Raw genomic sequence first — 25723 nt, forward strand, 5'->3', positions numbered from 1 at the left:
TTTTAATACTGCACAAGGTTCCATTTATTTAAATATAAAATAAATAATTATATTTCAGTTGTGTTGGGACCTAGTGGCAATTGATACCATTTTTAAAGAATTTTGTCAAATAATACTAACCCAAAGTATCAGCAATTTTTTAGGACTTAAATAAAGGATTTCAGAACCTCATAAAAAAACTAGACTTTTTTAAACTTAGTCCCTTTAGTTAACCTCAGTGATCAAGATCTTTACACCTCCAACCACATACCATACGCAGTGTTTCACAGGAAGATGTGCGACTGCACGTACATATACATGTACATATTTTGTTGACTGTTGATATACATGTACATATACATATTTTGCTGACTCAGCCACTGCTTTTAAATAGTGTTATTGTTTTCGTGTATTTTAAAAATGGCACTTAAAAACAAAAGTAAACTAAATGAAAATAAAAACAAAAATCATAAACTGAAACAAGAAAATAAACTGAAACAAGAAAACAATGTTTCGCTTAATAGACTTGCATAAAGATCAAAGTTTTTAAGTTGATTTTTCCTAACTGGTTTGTAAACATAATTTTGTTGCAGTAAGTTATAGGCTAATGTGGGGTTTATAGCACACCATTTTATGTAAAATGTGTGCCTCCCCCCCTCCTACCTACCTTGAAAACCGTGTCATTGTCCATGAACTGTGGTTTTTGATGACAATAAACAAAAGTATAACTCAGCTAATAGCAAAATGTTTGGAAAATGAGCTTTATTAAATTTCCAAAATTTTTTCCAAAGTTTTAGTCAAGTTAGTTTTGAATAAAAATTATTATTATTAATAACATCGAATAAAGAATCATCAGATTCTGATGAACAAGTATAAGATTTTAGCAAAAAAAAACGATAGTGATGGTAGAGAATTTAGCCGTATATTTTAGATTTTTTTATTGCTACTTATAACTTTTTATTAATTTATAATATAAACTTGTTTATAAATATATTGTAAAAATAGATAAAAATTATTTGCGCCCTTGCCGTTTTCAGAAAAAACATAAAATTTTTGTAAAATATTTTTTAAACCTAAATTAAAATTTGTTATTTCTTTATATTAGCGTATAAAACTCTCAAATAGATTGCATGTTGTAAATGTTTTATTTACATTTAAATTTTTTTTAAATTTTTTGTTCCCTCACTTGTATTTCGTTAATTGAAATAAGAGGTGTCCTAAAAAATAAAAAAACAAAAACAATAAAAAAATAAGAGAAAAATTTTAAGTTTTAGTAAGTGATTTATATCAAACAGCATTAAATTTTTACATAAAATGTTGTGCTATAAACCCCACACCAGCCTTTTCATTCCTGCTATAACTTACTGCAACAAAGTTATTTTGTTTATAAATCAGTTTGGAATAATTAACTTAACTTAATTAATTTGATCTTTATGAAACGGTTTTAAATTTAAAAAATAAAAATTTGTTTTTAAAGCTTACTTTTTTACTTTTGTTTATTTTCTCTTATGTTAAGATTTATTTTTTTGTTTCAGTTTATGGTTTTTGTTTTCATTTTTATTTGTTTGTTTTTGTTTTTAAGTGCCATTTTAAAAAATACACAAAAATTATCAAACATTTCAAAGCCATGGCCAAGTCAGCAAAACAAAAATCACACATGGGTGGTCATATAAAGACATGCAATTGCATTTCTTCCTGTGAAACACTGCATAAACTATGATAATGTAATCCATATCTACATCATAATTTTACCAGACCTATATTCCTAATTTGTGGTTCCTATACTTTATAACTCTCTGTATTTTACTATACTATATATACTTTATACTAAAGTTTATTGATAGTATAACTACATATTTATTAGTAAATTGGTTTTTATTATCAGTGTTAAGTTGTTAATGACATTATATATCTTAAATACTTGTTTTTTTATCAAAAAAATTTTAACAGTGAAAGTAAAACCTATTTATTAATTTTGATTAATGAATATGAAAGTCTACACTGACTTCTGGCAACTACATTCTAGAAATCAGAGTGCTTTAAAAATGATGTCTATGTATTAAGTTTTTTTTGCCATTAAAAAAAAAAGTTAAACAACACCGCAAGAAAATAGCAAACTTATAACAACTTTTGACATTATTATTGTTTTAGAATTTTGTTATTGCTAAAAATCAGTTTTAACAAGAAATTTAAGTTACTTCGATGTATTACAAGTTTTACTTCTAGATATGTTATGTAATATATATATATATATATATATATATATATATATATATATATATATATATATGTATATATATATATTTATTTATTTATTTTAGTGGAATCTATCAGATTTTCTATACCAAAATCGTGCTTCTCTAAAACATGAGCTGGAAAAGTATGTGATATGCCAGCCTGAGTTAACACAGCACAAAGAAGCTAATGGCCTTATAAGCCCTATACAAAACAAAGATTTGTATCCATCTCTTGATAATGCTGTGTCTCCTTTTGACTCTGCTTGGATGAGTTTATATAGTAAGCTGGGGGAACTGTGTGTTGATCCTCGGCCTGCTGTTCGCAAAAGTGCTGGACAAACACTCTTTTCAACCATATCTGCACATGGTGGGTTGCTTGAAAATGCAACATGGTACTCTGTTTTATGGAAAGTAAGTTAAATTTTTGAAAGTTTGATTTTGAAAGTAAAACCAGGTAAAGTTTAATTTTATCAAAGTTTATAAATGTTTCAAATTTACCACATCTAGGTTTTATTTCCTCTTTTGCAACAAGTAAAAGCAATGTCTTCTGCCGCTGCTGACTGCCCCCCTCCATCTGATAACACAACATTACCTGGTAATATACTTATTCATCATTCACGTGACACAGCTGAAAAACAATGGGCAGAAACTTGCGTTTTATCCCTAGCAGGTGTATCACGGGTGTTCAGCAACAGAGAGCATGTTTTGAGGAAGTTAAGTGATTATCCTCGAGCATGGGCTTTGTTGTTGGAGATTATTGAAGGTAGTGCATTAAGTAAAAATGCAGAAGTTGCTTTAAATTCTCTTAAAAGTTTTCAAGAAATTGTGAAAAATAACATGGAGGAACATGAAGAAGGAAAGATACCTTTTTTAAACATTACCGAACAAGAGCTCGATTTATGGATAAATGCTTGGAGAGTGTGGCAAAACATCGGTACATACTGTATGGATGTATCTTCATTTGTTAGAAACTCAAAAGATAGTTCAGGCAAAATCTCAAATAAGACTGTGTATCCTTCCCAAGCTTTTTTGACTGCTTTGGTTAATATTTTTCCTCCTTTGCTTGGAAGAATTTATGGACGCTTTGGAATCGGCGATTTAGAGAGATTGGGCAAAGTGTTAGAGCGAGCTGTATCAATGCCTCTGCATTCTGACACATCGCCCTTTCTTCTTCCAGCATTTCATCATGAAACAACACTTTCACCACTACAGAAATCAGTTCTCCAAGCAATAAGTACTTTGCTTGCTGAGGTTCCCCAGCTAAATAATAAGAGCATATTGGACCATAATGATAATCTACCAATGTATCCGACAGTGTTCACATTGCTGTTACATTTTATAGAGTTTGCTTGCTGTCCGCCAAAAGTGGAGACACAAGATAATGAAAGTTATACACAAATTCGTGGTCGTGCTGGTGAATGGGTTGTTATGAACTATGTACCTTTAGCAGAACATAGTATGAAATTAGTGCAAACTCTTTATGAAATTAGCTATGCTAAAGTCACAGTTGTTAAAGGAAATGTCTTAAGGAATATTATTAAGGTTTGTTGATTTTTTTTTTTTTTTAACTTTTCCATAGTATTTTTACTATCATAATTTCAATTCTCAAAAATTATTTATTACTATTATTATTATTTGTTTGTTTTTAGATTGGCTTTTTTAGATTTAATGTTTTCTAAAGTTAAATTATAAAAAAAAACTTTATTATACTGCCCTGCCAATCAAGAACACCTTAAGTGCAGAAAAATAGACTGTTCAGTATACCACCAAAGACACCAAATATACTTTATATAAGGTTTCCTTAATTTTTTTCCAGGTGCTCTTGAGTGGCAGGGCAGTATATAACTATTTAGCACTTCAGTCTTAAATTATTGGGTTTTTTATCCTGAATCTAGCTCATCATAAGTTCATTTGTTCCATTATTTTTTTACTTTTTTTTTTTTTGCATGTTCTTAATATCTGTGTTTTCACATTCTTTTTCCCCTTAATCATATATCATATAATCTTGTGTTTTGGCATCACAATCTAAAAGTTTGTTGAGGCTTAATTTTTTCCTAAATTTTAAAATAATTTTTTGTTGACATTTGGGACCTGAAAAAGTTTCCAACATACTTTGGTATGTATAAAACTATAAGTTGATTCAATAGTTGTCAATAATTGTTGAGGCTACATAATGAGTCCTAAATTACAATATAATATAATAATTGTTCAAATTAATGTTGTTGTTTTTTTGCAACGTAATTTGATTGGTAGCAAAAAGACATTAAATAAAAGCAAACTTTTTATGTATTATTTTTTTAATTACGCAACTTGGTTTTTATCTAGGTATTTCTCTTAGAATGTTACAACAAAATAACACGTACGGGGTGGTCGTTATTGTTAGATAAAAGTCATTTTCTTTAATTTTGGACGCATAAATTTTGCTTAATTTAAATTTGGACGCATAAATTTTGCTTAAAGAATTATTGAAATAATAATAATAATGAAAAAAAAAATCAAGTCGCCTGGTTGGGCGACTAAACTGCATCAAATATTATTTCCAGTAGCCCTTCGGAAGATTCGGATGGCATTTGCCATTGGGCGACTGCTAGTGTACACCACTGCTAGCTATGATGTGCTTTTTAATTGATAAATTGAAATCTGACAGTTTATTTTCAACCAGATCAACAATTTTTTCTGCAGGAAGTGATCCAGCTATCGGAGTCAGTCCACGGTTCCAAAACTTTGTTAATAAGTGTAAATAATGTCGATTTTTCAAAGACTTATTCATCTAACGATAAAGGAAATCGCGACCCGCTAGATATTTCTTTTGTTATCTCTAAATAACAAAAACCACAGTTTGTTTGGCTAAATCATATTCTTTTTTTATCATACTCATAACATGGGATGGATTTTTTGGTAATAACATGCCTTTTTCAGACAATGATTTTTTAATGAATTCACTTTTTGTTATGGCATTTGTTGAGAAGCCATCCACTGTTGCTAGCTTTGACGCAATTTCCTCGAAAGTCTGCTGCTTAACAAACAATGTGATTTTCTTTTGCACAATTTTATTTTTGAGCCAGTATCTTCATGTAGACGCTTCATATTCAAATCCAAATCTTTATGTCCATTTTTTAAATGACGAATGAGCCCACTTATCCAAAATCCTTTGCACATTATCTTTACATTGCACTTTTTGCAAATTGCAGATTCGCCAGATTTTTCTTTACAAAAATACTGCCATGCTAACAACTAAGGGTAAAGTTACAAATATTTTTTATGTATATATGTTATCTAAAGTATGACTTTATTTGTCTTTGTTTGCCGTTTTTTAAATACAAAAATGTTTCAATAATTCAAAACAGAAAATGTTTAACTTTTCAATAATTTAGGAGTTTAAAAATTAAACTTACTGTTTTTGTCGCAGGAAAGTTTTTTTTTCTTTCTCATATTTTGTAATAACAAGAAAAAAGAAAACATCGCATTACAAATTGCAATGCATTCCTTGAATTAGATAGTTTAAGATAGTTTCAATAACATTTCTTGTTGTGCTTGGTTTTAATATAAGATATGAACACATAAAACACAACTAAATGCTATAATATTTTTCTTATTTTTGTTCAAATTAGTTCAAAAAGTTATCATTCGTAAAGTTAAAAAAATTTGTTCCAGGATATAAGAGTGATATCCCGGGAAATCCTGCTGCCACTTTTATCCCCGGGATCCCGTTTGAGAAACCCTAGTGCGTATAAATAATTAATTTTTTTTTCAAGCAAATGAGAAATTCTTAGTTACACATTTTCCTTTTTTTTTTTTTTTTTGGTTTTTCCATTTATTTTCTAAAAATACTTTTTCCGGATATATTTTTGAAATATAATTTATTTATTTGAAAAAAATTTTCGGATTTTTAAAATATGACCAGAATGATTGCTGAGTAGTGTATTATGTGTAAGATCTGGTAGTGGTGTAGTGGTAGAGCACTCGCTTCATAAGCGAGAAGTTCCGATCCCCACCAAGTCCCAGGAAGTGCTGCGCTCAACTTGTTTCTCTGCACAGCGGCCTTGTTCGTCAAGGTTCAAGTTTCGGAGTTTTAGAGTTCAGAGAGGGTTGTAATCACAGTTCAGTAGCCTCCTCATCTGTAGTGACCTTCTCATCTGTAGTGGCCTTCTTATCTTTTTGGAGGTGAAATATCATTTTACAAAATAATATATATTATATTATATGTATATTATATATGTATACATATAATATAATATAATTATATTCTTATAATATTTGATTTTTCACAATAGACACTTCATTTACCTTTGAAATTAAAATATGCGTGTCCTGCTCAATCCACCTGGAAATTGTCCATTGAATTGCTTCTCAACGTTTTAAAAAGTGGTTTAAAAGTTCATTTGAATAACAAAGGTAAAGTATTGCGTAATAAGATTTTTATATGATTAACATACTCTCGTCATTGTAAATGTCTTTGTTTTTAATTTGAAAAATACAGATGATGATTTTCAAGACATGTGGATGAGTATGGCAAATGCTTTTGATGATTTTCTTTTCTCCTTAAGGTACATAAATTATATTTCTTTATATTTTTTTATTTTTTCGGTCCTTTTATTCAGTCATCAGAATGTAAAGTTGATGAAGTTTGTGAAGTTGATGAACTTTATCCAAAAGGCTGATAGTTGTGTCTATTGAAAACAAAAAGGTGCTAATGGTTTCTTATGCAAAAACCATTGCTACAGTTTCTTATGCAGCCATGATTGCAAGTTTCCTTTTTTTTTTTGAATTTTTTTCTACCCTGAAAGCTTGTTGTCAAATTTTGCTTTTTTTGATTATCCAAATTATGTTTTTTTTTTGTTTTGTTTTTTTGAATTTTTTTAATGTTTTGTCTTTGTTATTTTAATGTAATCGAAAAATTATCACAAAGTTCTATTAGTTGCACTCTAAGGTGTGGTTATCTTTGCTGTGAATTTCTTAGTATACCATATGGTCACATAAGCCTTGACACATAGACTTAGTTTTAGTGGCGGATTCAACGGGTTTTTAGTTTGTTGTTGTTGTTCAATTGTTTTTTTATTATTTCAATTATTGTTTGTTAAAATTTTTTTTAGCCCACCACCCGATTCTCAAACTCTAGCTGAACACAGATTAGATGAACAAGTTGATATAAAGCTTGTTAAGCTGATTAGACAAGATATACTACCATTTGCATCGTCTCTGTCTAAGGTGTTTGTTGACCGGCTTATGAAACTTCTTAATAAAGGATCTATACATTCTGCAACAACTGACATGTTTGATAGTAAGTAACAGGTTATGTTTAAATATTGACTAGTGAGCACATTTAGCACTAGTGATAACTTTAACACCATGACTGCTGCAATACTGTTGTTGTAATGTTGTTGCTGCAGTATTGGTGGTGTTGATGATAAAAAAAAAAAGTTTTTTGATTTCTTAGCCTATTATTGAAATGTTATCAAGTCAAAATGTATAAAATCATGAAACATCAAGTCACAATATATTAAATCATGAAACATTAAGTCAAAATGTATTAAATCATGAAACATCAAGTCAAAATGTATGAAATCATAAAACAGTTGATAAAAACTTATTAGACTGTTTATTACTCTAGGTACAACATTTTGTTGTTATAATACATTATAATATTAATATATTTAACAATGTGTTGTAATAAGTTGTTAGCTGTATATATGGTTTCCAATAAATAAATAAATAAATAAGGCATAGAATGAAGCTTGGCAACTAGATGGGGTCCAAATACATTTACAATGCATTTCTTGACTTTATTCAAAAGTGAATGGCGAAAAAGAAAGTGAAGAGAAATTTATGAATAAGTGTTAGTGTAAATAAGTGTTTCGGTTAAATGCAAAACAAATCCAAACTTAATTAAAAGAGTAAAGAGTTTTTTTTTAATAATTAATATAAGTAATAAATAAATAGTTAAAAAAAAATTAATTTAAATAAAAAACAAATAAAATTTTTAAAAAATTATTATAAGTTAAAAATTAAAGTAAAACAACCAAAAAAGTCTTGAAAGCAAAGAAAGTTATTCAAACTTCGTTCAAAGAGTTCAAAGTTATTCAAAGTTCCTTTTATAGTTTTGAAATTGTTTAGAAAAAAACAACAGCAAATGATTCAAGTTGTTCTGAGACAGGTCAGTTTTTAAGGATAGAAAGATCAATGACAATCAAAAATTAAAATTACCATATGACACTAAATAAATAAAAAAACAACTAGAATGATTTCTGAAAAATAAAAAGATAATGATTTATAATATATTTAAATAAATCCAATGGTAAAATACTTGATTTATAGAAAGATTGATTGATTGTAAAATCAATTGTTTGTGAAAGGATTGTGTGAAGTCAAGTCAATCAGTAATGAATCTCGAAATCGAAAGGTTGAAGTCAATTGGTTGAAAGTTAATACAATACTATTACAATTATATTTAAGAGTTTTACAATCTTTTAAAATTTAAGAGTTTTACAATCTTTTAAAATTGATATCCATTCAAGTCAAGTAACATAGTCTGCAGAAAAAAATTTTTTTTTTTTCACATTATTGACAATTAAGATTGTAAAAAAGAGTCACAAGTTGAATACTAACAGGTGATGGGGTTTCGCACTAAGTACCTCTGGCTATAAACTGAATGATTGACCAATACATCACTGCATAACAAACTATATAAATCAGTGTATTGGTTACATGTAAGGAATATTGCAATATAAATAACTTATAGGGATTTTTTCTCCAAAACTAAAATGTTTTGAAATACATCAAAAAATGCTTAAGAAGTCATTATAATTCTTTGGCAAATATTGTTCATTAATATCATTCTTTAATATCATTCATATCATTTGTTCATTAATATCATTTTATCATTCATTCATTAATATCATTCTATCTTTCATTAATGTCACTCAATCATTCATTAATGTCATTCTATCATTCATTAATGTCATTCTATCATTCATTCATTAATATCATTCTATCATTCATTCATCAATATCATTATATCATCATTCATTAATATTGTTTTATCATTTGTTTAATAATATCATTCTATAATTCATTCATTAATATCATTCGTTCATATCATTTAATAATTTCATTTTATCATTCATTTGTTAATATCATTCTATCATTAATTCATTAATATCATTCTATAATTTGTTCATTAATATCATTATATCATTTGTTTGTTAATATCATTCATTCATATCATTTTATCAAACTGTAATTTGACATTGTGTTAAAAATTAATTTTTAAAAAGCATTTTCAATTCTTTTGTAAATTCTTTTTTTTAAATTTGTGTGACAGTATTTTAATGGTATTTTTAAGGTCGAAAAACATAAAGACATATATTTATAAATAATAATTTATAAATTAATGAAGTAGTAATTTAAATTTATTTTTATTTTTTGCTTATTTTTATAGTAAAACTTGAGTGAATTTTTTTTTTAGGTGATTCAGTAGCATTTCCTTTCAAAGAAGATTTTGCCAAGTTATGTTTTGAAACTCTTCTTCAGTTTTCTTTCTTTAAAGATACACATAATAAAGGTTGGAAATAATTTACAAAGAAGTAAAATTATAATTAAGTTATAATTATAGTAATAATAAATATAATATAATAAGTATATATGGTGTTACGAAGGTAACAACCTTAGCCACTCAAGCATGCAACTATTGCAAAGATAACAACAATACTCGCTCAAGCGTGCACAGTAAGAAGATATAAACTAACAATTCATTCAACAAACGCCAAGAAACAATGGTTACCAAACAACTTGTTTACGAAATTTATAAAACAGTAGAGTTGATTAGAGTTTGAGTCATAGGGGAGTTGCATAGTGGCGCTCAAGGAACAATTATATTTTACTTATGTGTATGTGTTGATAATAATATATACAAGAAAGATATCAAGTTTAGACCTATAGTATATTATATATATTCAATACAAAGTTATCTTGTAACAATGGTATAAATATATAATTATATATAAGTAAAAAAAAAAAAATTCAAAGCAATAATAAAATTAATAAATGATATGACAAAAGAAATAAGTCATAAGATAAATAAATATATAAAGACGTAATAAATTTAACATTTTTAATTTTTTATTTTAATTTATTTTTCTAATTTATGCTTAATTAGAAATACTTTTATTATTATCATTACATTAATTTTTTTTTAAAAGGATTTTAAACCAATTTTTTTAAATTTAAACAACTCATAGAGGAGAGCGAATTGTCACGATTAGCTTTACAGTCATTACTGGAAAGATGTAAAAGTGTGCTTTGTAAATATTCAAAAGATGAAAGACTTAATGGCCAATTTCCGTTGCCAAGGTAATGTTATGTTATGCATTTTGTTGCATTTTGCATAGTAATAATATTTCTTAAAAGGAAGTTTTCAATTTTCTTTATTAAGTAATTGGTATTGTGTGTTAAAAATTTGTGTTTTTTACTTTTAATACATTTTCTTGCTCATGGTCCAATGGAGCACTATAATCAAGTAGGCTACTCCTTTTTTTTTTTTTTTCAAATTATTGTTAAACCACTATGTCAATCTTATAAATCTGAATTACAAATTAATCTTGACACAACCACTGCCAGAAGAAACTAGTACTTCCAGGGTGACAGCTGAAAAAAAGGGCTGACTTCCAGAATGAAAGTTAGCCCTTTTTTTTTAAATTTGTTTATTTATTTTTTCAACATCTTCACTTCCAACAAAGCTGCAAGCAACCACTATTAGTGTTGGAAGTTACTGGAAGAGAAAAGATGAAATTTATAGAGCAATATAACAATTAACAGACGGCTTAAAAGATTGCAAGTTATGTGAATCAGGAAAACAAGATGAAGGAAGCGAATTTCAAAGGACTGATGTTCATGGAAAAAAACTAGATGAATAAGAATTTTTGGAGCACATAGGAACAGTCACAGTAAAAGTATGAAACTTAGTTGAATGAAGAGTAACATAAGAATGAATTTTAATAGATGGTACAAGAGACGCTAGCTCTTTATAGCAGTGCCCATTTTAGTGTTTATAGAAAAGAGAAAGAGAAGCAACATGATAATGTAATAATGGTTGGAGGTTGGCTGCAAGTGCAGATCCAACTATGTTTACAATGCATTTTTGCACCTTGTCTAAAATAGAAAGGGCATCATTAGAAGATCTGCCCCAAATATAACAGCAGTATTTCATACAAGGACAGCTTTGAGATTTATATAGATAAAGAATAGAATCCTGTGTAAGAAAGAGATGCAATCTTGGCAGACGCTAATTTAGAAATCGATTTGATATATGGTTTACAAGTAAGAGTTAATCCTAGAAGATAATTGGTAGATGACTCATAGAGTACATTACCGTTCATAAATATAGGAGGACCTAGATTATTGTGATATTGGTTAGCTGAAAAAAAATTAGGTTTTATCTAAGTTAAAGTTCACCAGTCACTAAGAAGTGAAATCTTTTTCAAGCTCAAATGCCCCCTCTAAGCAATCAAAGTGTTGGCTTCTTATCATGACAAGAATAAATAGTAGTATCATCAGCAAACAATGCCACGTTATCCAGCTAACACAACATTGTTGGCCCAACGTTTAGCCAATGCTTATCCTAACGTTGGCATCCAATGTTGGGCCAATTCCGTGATGACTGCCATGCATGCATTGGCCCACTGACATTGACATGATACTGTTTAGCCAGCATATATCCGAATATATATTTTATTAGGGCCAATGAATTACAAATGCTATTTGTACTTAGAAAATAGTTAGTTCCGCCAGTGTTAAGATAAAATTACTTTTATTTGTTATTCTTTAATGTATTAAAAAACCTTTTTAAGTTGCAACCGACATTTGATTAGAATCATTTAAATTGCTTTAATCAAATGCAAATGGGCTTGATCGAAATACCTTTTGAATGGCATTACGATCAAGTATCAAAATGCCTTTTCAAGGTAGAGAATAAAAAATATGTAACATAATAATACGTATATTAGATAATATAAACTGTTGTACATTAATTATCATCATCATCTGCATCACCCTCTTTGTCCCACAGTTGTGAATGGCATGCTGAAACAATCCTCAAACGTTTGTCAAACTGTCAAGACTGCGACATTTGTGCCCTACTGACCCATCTTGCTTTTTGCCATTGCATGAATTACGAAGCCACGACTTCAAGTTTTTGTTTACTCCATTTTTGTAACATCTTTTGTATATGGATTACGCTGTACTGCACCTAACCATAAAAAAAAAATTAAACATTTAATATAATGTACACAGCAGCCCTAAAAAAAATAGATAAATGTTTGGTTTGAAAGTAATAAAAAAGTCATTAGTTGTGCAATCATTTATAAAAATTCATTTGTTTTTTTTTTCATGGTAAATATCATGGTATTCTATTTTCTATTATTTATTATTCATAGAGCATACCTAAAAGTTCAAAACTTATGTAAGGTCTAATACGTTATGGTTAAAATCTTTGTAACCTAACAAAATTTACTTGTTTCATTACATGCACTGTACATTTAATGAAACATGCATAAGTAAATTTTGCTAGTTATAACTAAATGGCCATACACAACATAATTGACAATATTTATTGATCACCAACCGTAAATTACAGATAATATTTTCATAGTTTTGATTCCCTGTTTTTGCCCACCTTGACCTTCAAAGTTTATTTATTGAGCCACTTCTGTAGCCATCAATTCAGAGAGCACGTTTCTCACTGTTTCTGCAACAGTTCATCCACCGATCTGACCAAGATACATAATCTGGAAATTTTTATATTATTTATAATAGACCCATAAAATGTTTACTCATAGAAATCAGATAAAATCTGCAATAAAAATATTGTCTAAATTAATTATACCAATGCATCCAATGAAGATTTTTATAGTAGAACCTGCTCGAGATGTTCTAATTGCACAATGGAATGTAACGGCAATGTTATATTGTCAGGTTGCAACAGCAACCTCTGATGAGCCAACAACCTTTAGTATCATTTTCTGCTGGGTAAGACATGTATCTAATTTTTATTAAATCTTTGTGAGACGAGCAAACATTGAATGAAGTAAGGTTGGAAGATCGCCTAAAAAAGATTACATTTAAAATGAACAAAACCGTACAAGTTGTTAAATATCTTTACTAAATCTTATCCTACACAGTAAACACTGAATTCAGTAAAACAAACACTGAATTCAGTGTTTACTGTGTGCACATAGTAAATTCATAAAAGTATTACACAACAAGTAAAAACATTTTGCATTATAATATTTACAACTTAAAAGCATAAAAAAATAAATTTAATTTACCTTGCAACATTGATAAACCATTCATTCTCGCCATAAGCAAATTTTTATGACATTGGTCACTCACAGTACTAACTAAAAGTACATTAAACATTAAAAAATTATTAAAAAAATGACAAAAAATAGTATTTTTATCTTGTAATATCTTGAAAAAACATTTTCTCTCATAATAAATCAACTGTTTGTTGCAGTTCCTATGTTGGAACTGATCAATAGATTATATAAAGATATATTTTTAAGCTATTATGTGACTAAAACAGCTGTCTTATTAATAGTACTTTTATTTATATATATAAAACTTAACTATATTTGGTTGTTTAGAGCCATTAGAATTACATAAAAATAAACTAGGCAAGAGAATTGTACACAAAAAAGAACAGAAATTTTATTAAATATACATACTTGAATTCAATGTTCCTAACTTTTCATGTTTCTTTTTGTTGGTTGTGTTTTGTATGCTAGAAATCTTGGTGTCTTGGGTCACGCTCTTGCCAGACTTGTTTTCTAAAACAATTAATCCTTCAGTTGTCAACAACGCATGATACAAAATCACAACAGATAATACAATTTCTTAACTATGCTAATACCACTCTACCATAAATGTTTTCCAAAATACCTTTAGGAAAAGTACGAATTAAGGGCAATCTTTGCTCATCATATTGCTCTTGAAGCTGTTGTTCCATCTCTGTTAGATACTCAAGGTTTTCAACATCAGAATTGTGCTGTCTCTTTGCTTTTTGCTTTCGATTTTTTTTCTCTTTATCCGAATCTAAGTTTGACTGGCACTCTGCAGATTTTGTGTGTTTTTGTAGTCATTCTATAGCACACCCTGAAATACTAATAATCATTAACTAACAATTATTTTAAACAAAATTAATGTTGGAGAATCACTATATTCAGAGTATTTATATAAATAGTCTGAATATGGTGATTCATAATTATGAAAACAAAAATGATTGAAGTATATTAATATTCCGTATATATTTTATGTTAATATATGTTAATATATTAAATTTATACAATATATCATTTATTTTATTCATTTTTGTTTTTGTATTTGATTATTACCATAATATATATATATATATTACCATAATATGGTAATAATCAAATACAACTATAATTATTTATATAGTTGTATTTGATTATTACCATATTTTGGAGTACTCGCAAATGACAAAGTTTCCACATTTCAACTGGTTCTGTTGCATTTTTGATTGCACTTTTAGTTTGTTCTGTTGACCTAAAAGGTGGCCAATATCCAAATTTGTTTACATCCTGCAATTGTATAGAAATTTAAACATTTACAAACAATAAATTTTTGGTTTTTGATTTTGATCAATTTCTATCAGGCAGAGAGACATTTCACGACATCAGAATAATAGGGTTTTATCTTTTTTATGTAATGTTTAGAGAATTTAACATAACTTGTTATAATCGCTTAAATTTTTAAAATTAATAAATAAAATTTGTTAATTTAATTGCATAAAACTTTTTTATTTATTATTTATATCATCAAATATTATTAATAATATTATTATATTATTCTTATACTATTACTTATATAAGTATTAAATTTGCTTGTTTTTGTTAATTCAAACTTTATTTTCAAAAAAGGACCCTATTATTCTAACATCATGATTTGTAGAGACTATTAAAATGTTTTTGATTAATCACAATCTTTACTTTAAGCTTTAAAACAAGTTTAAAAACAAAATAAAAAATGAATAAAATAAGACAAAAAGTTTATAAAGTTCTTTTAAAACATTATTTACAATCAATCGGAAAAACCACAAACTCATTGTTAGTAACTGTTGGGAGACAAAGACACTTTCTAGCAATATCGTTTGCTGGCAAAGCAGTTAGAGAAGACAGTTTATTCTTAACTCTATATATTCCAAGTTCACTTGAGTTCAATGGGTAATCAAAAAGTTTTGACAACTGCAAATATTTTTGACAAATTACAAATATAGCACCATTTTGATTAATAATGTTTTTCAATATGCAGAAATCACCACTACTAGTCAGAAAATGATTATTAGAGTTATTTTTTGACGGCAAAGACAGACAATACTTTCCTATGTTTAATTTACCATATTGTTCAACATCTGAAAACGTTAACAAAGGACCACAGCAATGATTACTGTTAGGTGCAAGAAGAGGTAAACTGTTTGCTCTAATGAATTTTGCATCTTTTTTATATGCATAAAGTTTTTCAGTGAACCGTCCACAAATTTGTTGCAAAATATTTTGTAGTTTTCTAACTAATTTTTTTATAACACCAAGTTGATTTTCATAAGAAAAGCAACTAAAATCATCTAATGATCCTAACCATTTTACGTCAGCAGAAATGTGAACCAGATTGTGTATGCAATATACCATTTATACCATTGTTTCTTTTCCATATAGTAATTTCATTTCCTCTACAAATCTAATAAGCAGACTATTTGAATAATCAAATAAATTATTGTTTTGTTGTTTAGTAGATAATATTTTAATAGCAACAAATAAAAGTAAAAAATGTTTATAAAGTTTACTGCTTAAAATGCTTTGCAATGCTACAGGACCGGTATATAACAAAAACTGTCTAAATTCTGTAGCTTTCCATCTTAATACTTCAGACAATGATTTTAGTTTGCGGGCAAATTCACTAGGATTAAAGGGACTGAAAGAAATCAATTTTTCTGACAATTCCAGCACTCTCCGTGTCCCCAAACGCACTGCATAAGGACCTACAGGACCTTTCCAGTAAAGCATCAATGATCTTGTAACACCCAAACAAATCAGATACATATAGTCAAGAGAAAATCTGGAAACTATTCCAAAACCAAGATCACATAAAGGACTTTGACTACCAGTATGATGTTCTTCATCCTCCATTTTATCAAAAGAACTATTTGTTCTAAGAGAAGCATCTGTTTTAAGGTAAATAACTTTACTTTCACAATACTCTCCTACTTGAGTGCACTTCTTGCACGAGCTATAACCAGAATGACATTTGATGTTCTTCAAAAAAGCTCTTGCCAGTGTGTCACACAAAAGAATGAATAGAAAAATGGTATAAAATATTGTTAAGACTCAGCCTATTTAACAGCAAGTCTTTTAGCTCCTTCGCGAACACGGAAAGAAATTCATTAAGACTTTTTGGTTTGTTTATCCCACAAAAAATGACTACACCAAACAGAAGTGATGGAAAATGTAAAATCTTATATAAAGTTGGCCACAAAACTAACCCAGAACTTTTGAAGAGTGGCAATCCATCAACATTAAACTGCAGCTCAAGGGAAGTATTATTTATTTGCATTTGATTTAAAATTATGTTTGTTAAACCAGTTACTAAGTTTAAATGACAATACTCCCCACCACTATCAAATAGTTTTACAATAGTATTTCGTGGTCTATTTAAAAGTGCGCAAGGATCTAGAAGTAAGTGAGAAAAATGTGGTTGCAAAATGGTTAATAACTTACGCAAAGATGCTTGTGCAATGTTACAACTAACAGCCCAATGTGCCAGCTCTTTAATAAAATTTCTGTCATTATTATCATAATCAGACTCAGAACTGGAAAAATCTTTATAATAAACACGCATATTTTCTTCAATGAACATGATCTTGTTCATGACAACTTCATCATCAATATTGACAGAATCCATTTCCTCGACATAACAATCTCTATCAGATATTATATTTAGTATTATATATAATATGATTTGTTATTCTGTAATATGATTTGTGATAGAGACTGTAACATATATGTATATATATATATATATATATATATATATATATATATATATATATATATATATATATATATATATATATATATATATGTGTGTGTGTGTGTTACAGTCTTGATCACAAATCATATTACAGAATCACAAATCATATTATATATAATACTATATATATATATATCTATTATAGAAGAATCTGAATTTGCTTCACTATCTAGAAAATCAAGGATATAAACAACATTATTATCATAAATTTTATTAAAAATCTCAAGAACATTATTAGCATAAGATATCTGTCGAAACTAAATAAACTTTCAACACACTCAGTAAAATCGACGTTGTAATATAGCTTTGTGCTATGCGAGACTTTAATGTTGTTGCATAACAGTGATAAGTTTCTTTTCCAATTCATTAAAAAAGATGAAATTTGATGTATTAATTGTAAAATATTAATTACTTTGTAAAGTTTCCACTGTAAAAAGTGTTTTTAAAATGGAGAATAAAATGCTTTATATAAATGCTATGCGCAAATAGTTCGCAAAGCATTTATATAACTGAAGTTATCAAAAAGATTTATAATTGTAAATTGGCCCAACAATGAGCCAACATGATGTAAATCTACGCTAATGATTGTAGAGTTAAAACGCGTTGGTTCTGCATTAGACCAATGTTAGTCAAATAATCCAACATTAGCGCAACGTTGGCCCAATTAAGCATGTGTTTGCTGGGTAGATGTGAGAATTTCTGGGAGATTGTTAATGTAAATTAAAAAAAGTATAGGACCAAGGATAGAACCTTAAGGAACCCCTGAAGTTACAGGTTATGATAAAGAGTGCTGTCCGTTAAGGACAACTTTTATACTATGATTCGTAAGGAAGGATTCAATAGTCTTAAAGATGTTACCTGATACACTGTAAGAAGAGAGCTTATTGAGGAGACCAGCATCCCAATATTTATCAAAAGCTTTAGAAATGTTGAAAGCAATAGCCTTAGCCTCTCCACATCTATCCTAAACCTATCAGTTATTACTATCTAAATCTATCAGTTATTACCATTAACAAATCAGCAGTAGAATGAGAAGATCAAAATCCATATTGATCAGAAAGTAAGTTGTTAGATTTAAGATAAGAGATTAAGTGTTTGTTAGTTAAAGACTCAAAAACCTTGCTTATGATAGTAAGAAGACTAATGGAATGGTAGTTAGACGAGTCAGATATCTTTCCATAATTTTTAAAAATAGAGATAACAGATGCCACTTTCCAACAGGCTGGAAAACATGACTCTGATAAGTACTTGTTAAATAGTTTTGAAAGTATAGATGACAGTTCCGGAGAACACTTCTGCAAGACTACAAGACAGCCAAATTCAAATTAGTTTTACAAAGAGCAAGTAGGTTTAGTGAACTTTTTTAAGAGTTAAAATTCAACAAAAGAAAAGTTACTTCAAAGACTACAAATATTTGTGACTGATAGATTTAGAGAACTTGTTGATGACAATGGTTTTTTGTGTTTTATAGTTTTTGGTGCTGAAGTCATTTTTAAATTTTTTAAAGAACTTGACTCAAAAGACAGATATTACTCAGTACACTATTTAATAGTCCAAGCAATAGCCTCATTACTATTGGTAAACCTTAAGCTGTAACAAAGTGCTCTAAATGTTGCCTCAACAATGCACACCAAAGGTTTGAACAGGGACACTATTCATGCTCAACATGGCACTGTTAGTACTCTGATATTTTACAGCTGTTGATGGAATCAACCTCTCTGAGACTACCACAGAGTTCAGTAAACCTGACTACCAGTTGGCCTCAGAACCATAAAACTGAGTTTAAGAGCTGTACCAGGCTTGGTCATAAAGCAGGTGCGATCGCACTTAGTTCCTGACCAACCACGCATGTGATATTTAATTAGGATAATTTGGCCATGGCTCTTTAGTTGTTTTGAGAACATTTTCAAAAAACAAAAACATTAAGAAAGATTAACTGAACCAATGAGAGACAATTACAAAAAAACTAAGAAAGCAGGCCCCTACTATATAATTTTATAAGTAGGGTCGTTTTTGAAAAAAAAGGCAGTTAAGAATAGCAAACATATATTTTGCTCAATTTTTATATCAAAATTTGCGTGAATCAAAGAGTAACTAGTAAAAAAAGGACCTCTTACCCCCCTACCCCACCTTCCCCTACCCCCAATGGTACGGACATCAAAAGGAAATAATTTTTACTGCAAAATAAAAACTTGAAACAAAATAAATTCCGTCTAGAACTAATATTTTCTTAACTTTTTTAAAAAATTATGCGACATTTTTTATATAAAGTAACAACTTACTAGTAATGATTGTTTAATAAAGAAACAAATGTTCTTCTATTTATCAAAGAGTATAATATAATTTCTTTTATATACTTTTGTATTATTTCAACTAGATTCTAATAAAACTAACGCTAGTTGAATCGTTTAATAAATGAAAAAGTGAATATTTTTTTATTGACTATTTATTGCTTTGCTTAGTTTGAAAAGTTTATTCTTGTAAGTTTATTCATAATTAGTTTCATTAACTTTGATGATTATTAATAATTTTATTAAAAACGCAGTCGTTGTTAAAATTCTTTTTGTTTACAAAATCAGTTGTACAAATTGCTTTAAAAGAAATACATTAACATAAAAAAATGCATACATCAAATTACATTTACTTAAAAAAAAAAAGTACTTTTTATATTAAAAAGTAATAATATACTACTAAAATCTATTATATGTAATAAACTTTACAAAATTAAAGAACCATGACCAAATTGTCGCAACTAAAATATTACATACGTGGTCAGGAATCAAATGCGATTGCACCTGCTTCTCGACCAAGGCTGGTGTACCCTCATTAGGAGATAATAGAATAATTTGCATAGTCCTCAAATTATACACACAAAAATAGAGACCCATGCATTGAGTCAAGAAGATCCAGCATTCAACATTTTAAGTTGGAAACAATGTATTATAAATACATCTGCGCCAGCCTACTAGATGAGGAAGGGGTGTGAGGTGGTCAACAGATAGAATCTGTTTACCCCTTAAGTTTTGTCTTGGAGGCCTTCTACAAGACAGTAGCTGGATGCGTTTAACATCTGCCCAAAATAAGTATTTTTGTCGAGACACCATCTCTAACTTTTACTCAACCAATAGCCCCAAGGCAGGGGGTGTTTTAAGTCAGAATTGGCTTTTCCTAGCTTTTCCCTAGAAAAGCGTATTAAGAGTTAAAAATATTTATCTTGGGCAGATGTTAACTGCACCCAGCAACTGTCTTGTAGGAGGCCTCTTAGACAAAGACTTTAGGCGTAAACAGAATAGTTCTGTTGACCAGCTGCTGAATGCTGAACCTTCTTGACTCTACTCAGATTTTTGTTTGTGCCTCCTTAATAGTCACTATCAAGATAGTGATTTTTGCAACTCTTTCTGTTATCTCTTAATGAGGGCACAACTCTAAAACTCTAAAAATGCCTTTGGTGTGTGTTGTTAAGGCTACATAAGGAGCCTTGAGTTACAATTTTAAGTTAATTAGCAAGATGAGACAGCTGCAAAGCTCATTACTTGGGATGCCATGCTCAATGGGATGCTCTCTTTAATTTAAATCTTGCCTAAAATAACAAAAATAACTTTGTGAGACTTTTGGCTGTTTCTTTTTCAGATCTCAGCATTGATTGCTATTATCATTTGATACACAAAGACTCCAGTCACATGCTTGGCTTGGATGTATACTTACGCGTCAATTCACCTGTTTGTCAATAAATCAGGTTTGAATTTTCTGGTCAAGTCAAGGCTCATTCTACTCTATGGTTTTCACCTTCATGTGAAGCTGCTATATCTAATCATAATCGTTTTTTCATAATCGTTAATCTTTTTCACAAGAACAAGTCTCTTGAGAACAGTCTATTTATTATTGCTAAGCTCCATTATTCCCAATTAAACTTTTCTACAGCTTGTGTTCTAGAAAACTTTTATGTCATAGTCTTACTAAAGTGTTCTCCAAAACTCTTTTCAATTCTCTCTAAACTATTTTATAAGTGCTTAATTGAATCCTGTTTTCCTGCCTGCTCGAAAATAACATCTGTGGTTCCAATTTTCAAAAACTTAGGAGAACATTCTGACTCCTAACTATCGTCTGATCATTCTAATGTGCATTAGATGGAGGCGGCAAGATAAAGGCTATTGCTATTTATAAAATACCATAAGCTTGCTTCATTCATATTGTATCTTCTCCATAAGCTTGTTTCATATGTTGTATCTTCTCCATAAACTTGTTTCATATGTTGTATCTTCTCCATAAGCTTGTTTCATATGTTGTATCTTCTCCATAAGCTTGTTTCATATGTTGTATCTTCTCCATAAGCTTAATTCATATGTTGTATCTGGGAACGTTTTTGAGATTATCAAATATTTTCTTTCTAACCGCTTTATTAAAATCATCCTCAAAAGCCAACACATTTTATTTCCAGTAGCTTCTGGGGTACCTTAAGGTTTTGTTCTAGTTTTCTGACCTGTATTGTTTCTTATCTACATTAATGACCTTCCTGACAATCTTACATCTAAAGTGGCTCTTTTTGTTGATAACTCAACTTCATACTCCTGTCTTAAAAAAAGGTTATCTCTTTTTGATCGGCTGCCTGTTTGATTCAAGATTGAACAGGCAGTCAATCGTGAATCTGATATCACTTCTATAACAGCTTAAGGCTTGCAGTGGCTTGTAAATTTTAACTCTAACAAAACTCAGTTATTTACTGCAAACAGCTATTGTAATACTGTCGGCATTATTATATTAATGAATGGTAATCCTTTCTCTGATTTCTTTTCTTTATATTTTCTTGGATTATCATTATTATTTACCACTCGATTTTTATTTACCATCTCGCATCGATTGCAAAACTATTTACCTCTCGATCTATTATTTACCATCTCGCATCGATTGCAAAACTATTTACCTCTCGATCTATTATTTACCATCTCGCATCGATTGCAAAACTATTTACCTCTCGATCTATTGTTTACCATCTCGCATCGATTGCAAAGTTAACATCTGCTAAAGTTCTCTTTATCGACCTTTCTATTATCTTACTTTTAATTGCCGTCTCTACCTCTACAAATGTCTTACTCTTCCCTGTATAGAATACTGTGTCATATTTGGGCTGGTTCTTCTAATGATGGTCTTTCTCTTTTAGACAAGGTTCAAAAATGCATTGTAAGCATAGTTGGATCTGCAAAATAATACTATTATAGAGTTAAATACTTTGCATAATGAGGGATGCTAAAAGCTATTTTAACATCCCTTATCCCTTTGTTATTTATAACTGTATTCTTACATGTTTATTCCTTGGGTATAAAGGCTGGCACAGTGCTAATATATTTTGCTCACTTTCAATTAAAAAATGCCAACTTCAATCACACTTTAATCTTTCGGAAAGACACTTTCGGAAAGAGATTATTTAAATAATATAGATTATAATTAACAGAAATCTTATTCTTAGCTAATATTTTAAATGTCGTTTCTATTATAGGACACGAATGTTTGAAATGTCATTTGCAGTAAAAGCTATTGCTACTTTGCTCGCTTCTATTAAAAAAATGGTGGAAAACAAACCTAACTTGAGTAAGTTTTACATTTTCTAACATTTAATAAAAGTATGCTTTGCAGCAAAAGGGAGTTGTGTTTATATTTACTATATTTATAGTCGATGATCAATTATGGCGTGATTTAATCGGTTTATACCCTACGATATTGGAATGTATTACTTGCAGTAGCGAACCTGTACGTCATGCATTAAAGGAAGCTCTTTTAGAGTTTCAAGATTTACTCTCTCCTCCAAAATCTTTAGTTATTAATGGCTCCTGAAATGTGCTTTATTTTTTTAAGTAGTTAAATCTGAATTATTTTTTTATATTTATTACCAGTTGGCATTTTTTACCATATGTTTTTAATATATAAATCTCTTTGAATTTTTTTTCGAGGCTCTACGTAAAGGACTAGGGTCTAGGGACCTACGTATTCTATCCAAATGTGAAAGTTAAAAGTTTAACTTTTTCTTTCAGAAATTAAAACTTCTTAATAAAGTATCTTTTTTATTATTTTAAGTTTATTTTTGTTTATAATTTATTTAAATAATTATAGAACAAATAATTTAATGTCTTGTAAAAGTTTTTTTTTTCTTCGTTTTCATACTTCCATCCAAAACATTGTAAACATTTAATTTTTCTTTTCTTTTTCGATATCGTCATTTAACATTTTGAACTGTACTAAGTTTTAGTTTCGGTAAAAAAGTACAAAGCTATTTTCGAATTTCTTGTTATTTGAAATGTTTTTTATAACGATAGAAACATTTTTTTTTCCCTTCTATTTTATATGAAAATATTTGTAATCTATGTTTACTCATAAAGAGCAAAAATCTATTTAATAAAAGTTTTATTCAGACAAGTGTGCTTTTCGTTACCAAGTTATTTTGGCTCGCACTCTCCTGGAGCCAATAAAGTTTTACTCCAGGAAAGTGTGAAATGGAAGGGTCGCTTTATAAACATTTTCACTTTTTAAAATATGAAATTTTATTATTTTTCTGGTAGTCGGTAAAATGCGAACTGCGAACCACTAAAATGCGGCCTTTTTTGCTAACCATTGTTCTATTAGTTGTTAATGATGTAATATTTTTCAGATTCTGTTTCCGCTAAACTTTTTATTTTACTAAAATTTATGGACTTCAAGTAGAAACATAAATTATAATTAATTCAAAAGAAATACAACCTAATTTAAATAAAGTATATCAAACTCCACTATATTTAATTTAAATTAAAAAATTGATGAGCCAACATTTTTTTAAATATCGCAACTGTAGTGGTCATTAAAATATGTCTTGGTTCGTAAAGTAGTTCGCATTTTACCGACTTCCTAATTTTCTGTATCATACAAAACATTACTCCGTAAACGTTTTTTTCCTGTTCTGTTCCCGCATATAAGTTTACGTAATCCCGGACTTTTGAAAACACGGACAATTGAAAACTCATCTTTATTTTGAACCTTTTTCAATAAAAAAATCAGAATGTTGAAAAAACTCAGTTTTGGAAAAAACGAATTAGCTCTTTTTACAAAAATCCTTTTCACTTATGTCTTACTGCAAAAGAATCATATGTTGCAAGTTTAAGATCCTCGAAGTGTTCGTTAGGTCCTCCAAAAAAATTGATTTAAAACAAAAAATTTATTAGCTCACATTTTGCTTAGATCACTTGTAAGAAGTGAAAATTTGGATTGGAAAAAACTCTTTAAAAAAATGTAAGCTGCTATTTTTGGCAATTTAAAGTTTTTCTTAGAAACCCCCGTATTCACTTCGTTTTAGTAAAATGAATGTAAAAATCTTGCTTTTGTTATGCGTGTTTTATCATAAAGTGATTTTTCTAGAATAAGGGACTCAGAAGAAACAATGAGATTTCTTGCCCTCTATTTAGACATCACTTTGATTACTTGTGTGTGGTAAATCCGTATTTTTGAAAAGACCCTCAAAAGTATTTTTTAAGGGGTGAAATAAACTAATTAATGTCCTACTTTTCCCCAATCGTCTTTGTGTGGTTATAGAGGAAGTGCATCATGTTTGGAACATCGTCGGTAATTTGGAATATCTCAATCAATATAAACTCCATTTATGTTGTTTTTTCGGAAACACTAAGTCAAATAGCACGTAAAATAAATGATTATTAAAAACAGTGCGCCATCTTGATATTTTTGCTAACAGCCACACTCAACGTCAATTTTGAAAACTTTTTCGATAAGAATGTAATCCTTCATAAAAATTTATTAATGTATTCAAAATCCTCCTTTTGATCAATTAAATTATTAAGAAACCTTATTAGACTATGATTGTGTTTTGATTTTGCAAATATTTCTAGAGTTGTGAAAGTAACATGGAGTTTTAAATTTAGATGTCCCATTGTTAATTTGGAATAACCAACAGTGAACATAATTTGGGATATTCCAAATTACATGTACATTTTCTTCGTATGTTAGATCTTATGTCTCAATACGAATAATGTCTTATTTTTTATCACAAATGATAAATAAAAAGAAAAGAAAAACAAAACATAAATCTACAACTGAAATAATCTTTAAGTGTCATTTATAGCGAACTAATTTTTTCTTTTAATTTTTTCTATTTCTTAATATTTTATCATTGTGTTCCAGCCTAACATTTTGACGTGACGTCATATTTGAGAGCTTAGGCGGAATTGTACACAATCTTTCGTTGTTTTTTTTAAGTAAGCCATGTACTAGAAAAAATCTGCGGGTGTTCTGATGTGGTGTTAATGGAAACCGATAATTACTTTAATTAGCTAATTGTTTTAAAATGCCATTGTTTAGTTTTATTCAAAATTTGAAAAATTAGTTTTAATTGAAATGTCATCATATCAAAAAAAAAAGCAAGAAATTTTTTT

At 28.9% G+C, this 25723-nt stretch overlaps 1 protein-coding gene across 1 annotated transcript in view; it reads left to right on the forward strand.

Annotated features, from left to right (window-relative positions):
- The window catches only part of LOC100210719 (protein MON2 homolog), a 77557-nt gene extending 53834 nt beyond the window's left edge, over nt 1-23723 (forward strand). The window contains exons 20-28 of the mRNA XM_065800853.1: nt 2301-2627; nt 2724-3758; nt 6491-6611; nt 6697-6763; nt 7310-7497; nt 9682-9777; nt 10454-10565; nt 22810-22901; nt 22984-23723. Coding sequence (XP_065656925.1) covers nt 2301-2627; nt 2724-3758; nt 6491-6611; nt 6697-6763; nt 7310-7497; nt 9682-9777; nt 10454-10565; nt 22810-22901; nt 22984-23144 — 2199 coding nt within the window. The 3' untranslated portion in view covers nt 23145-23723. The remainder of the gene's footprint in view (nt 1-2300; nt 2628-2723; nt 3759-6490; nt 6612-6696; nt 6764-7309; nt 7498-9681; nt 9778-10453; nt 10566-22809; nt 22902-22983) is intronic.
- Nucleotides 23724-25723: the final 2000 nt, after the last annotated feature.

Source organism: Hydra vulgaris, chromosome 07 (genome assembly GCF_038396675.1).
Source record: "Hydra vulgaris chromosome 07, alternate assembly HydraT2T_AEP".
In the NCBI taxonomy this organism is placed as follows: Eukaryota; Metazoa; Cnidaria; class Hydrozoa; order Anthoathecata; family Hydridae; genus Hydra; species Hydra vulgaris.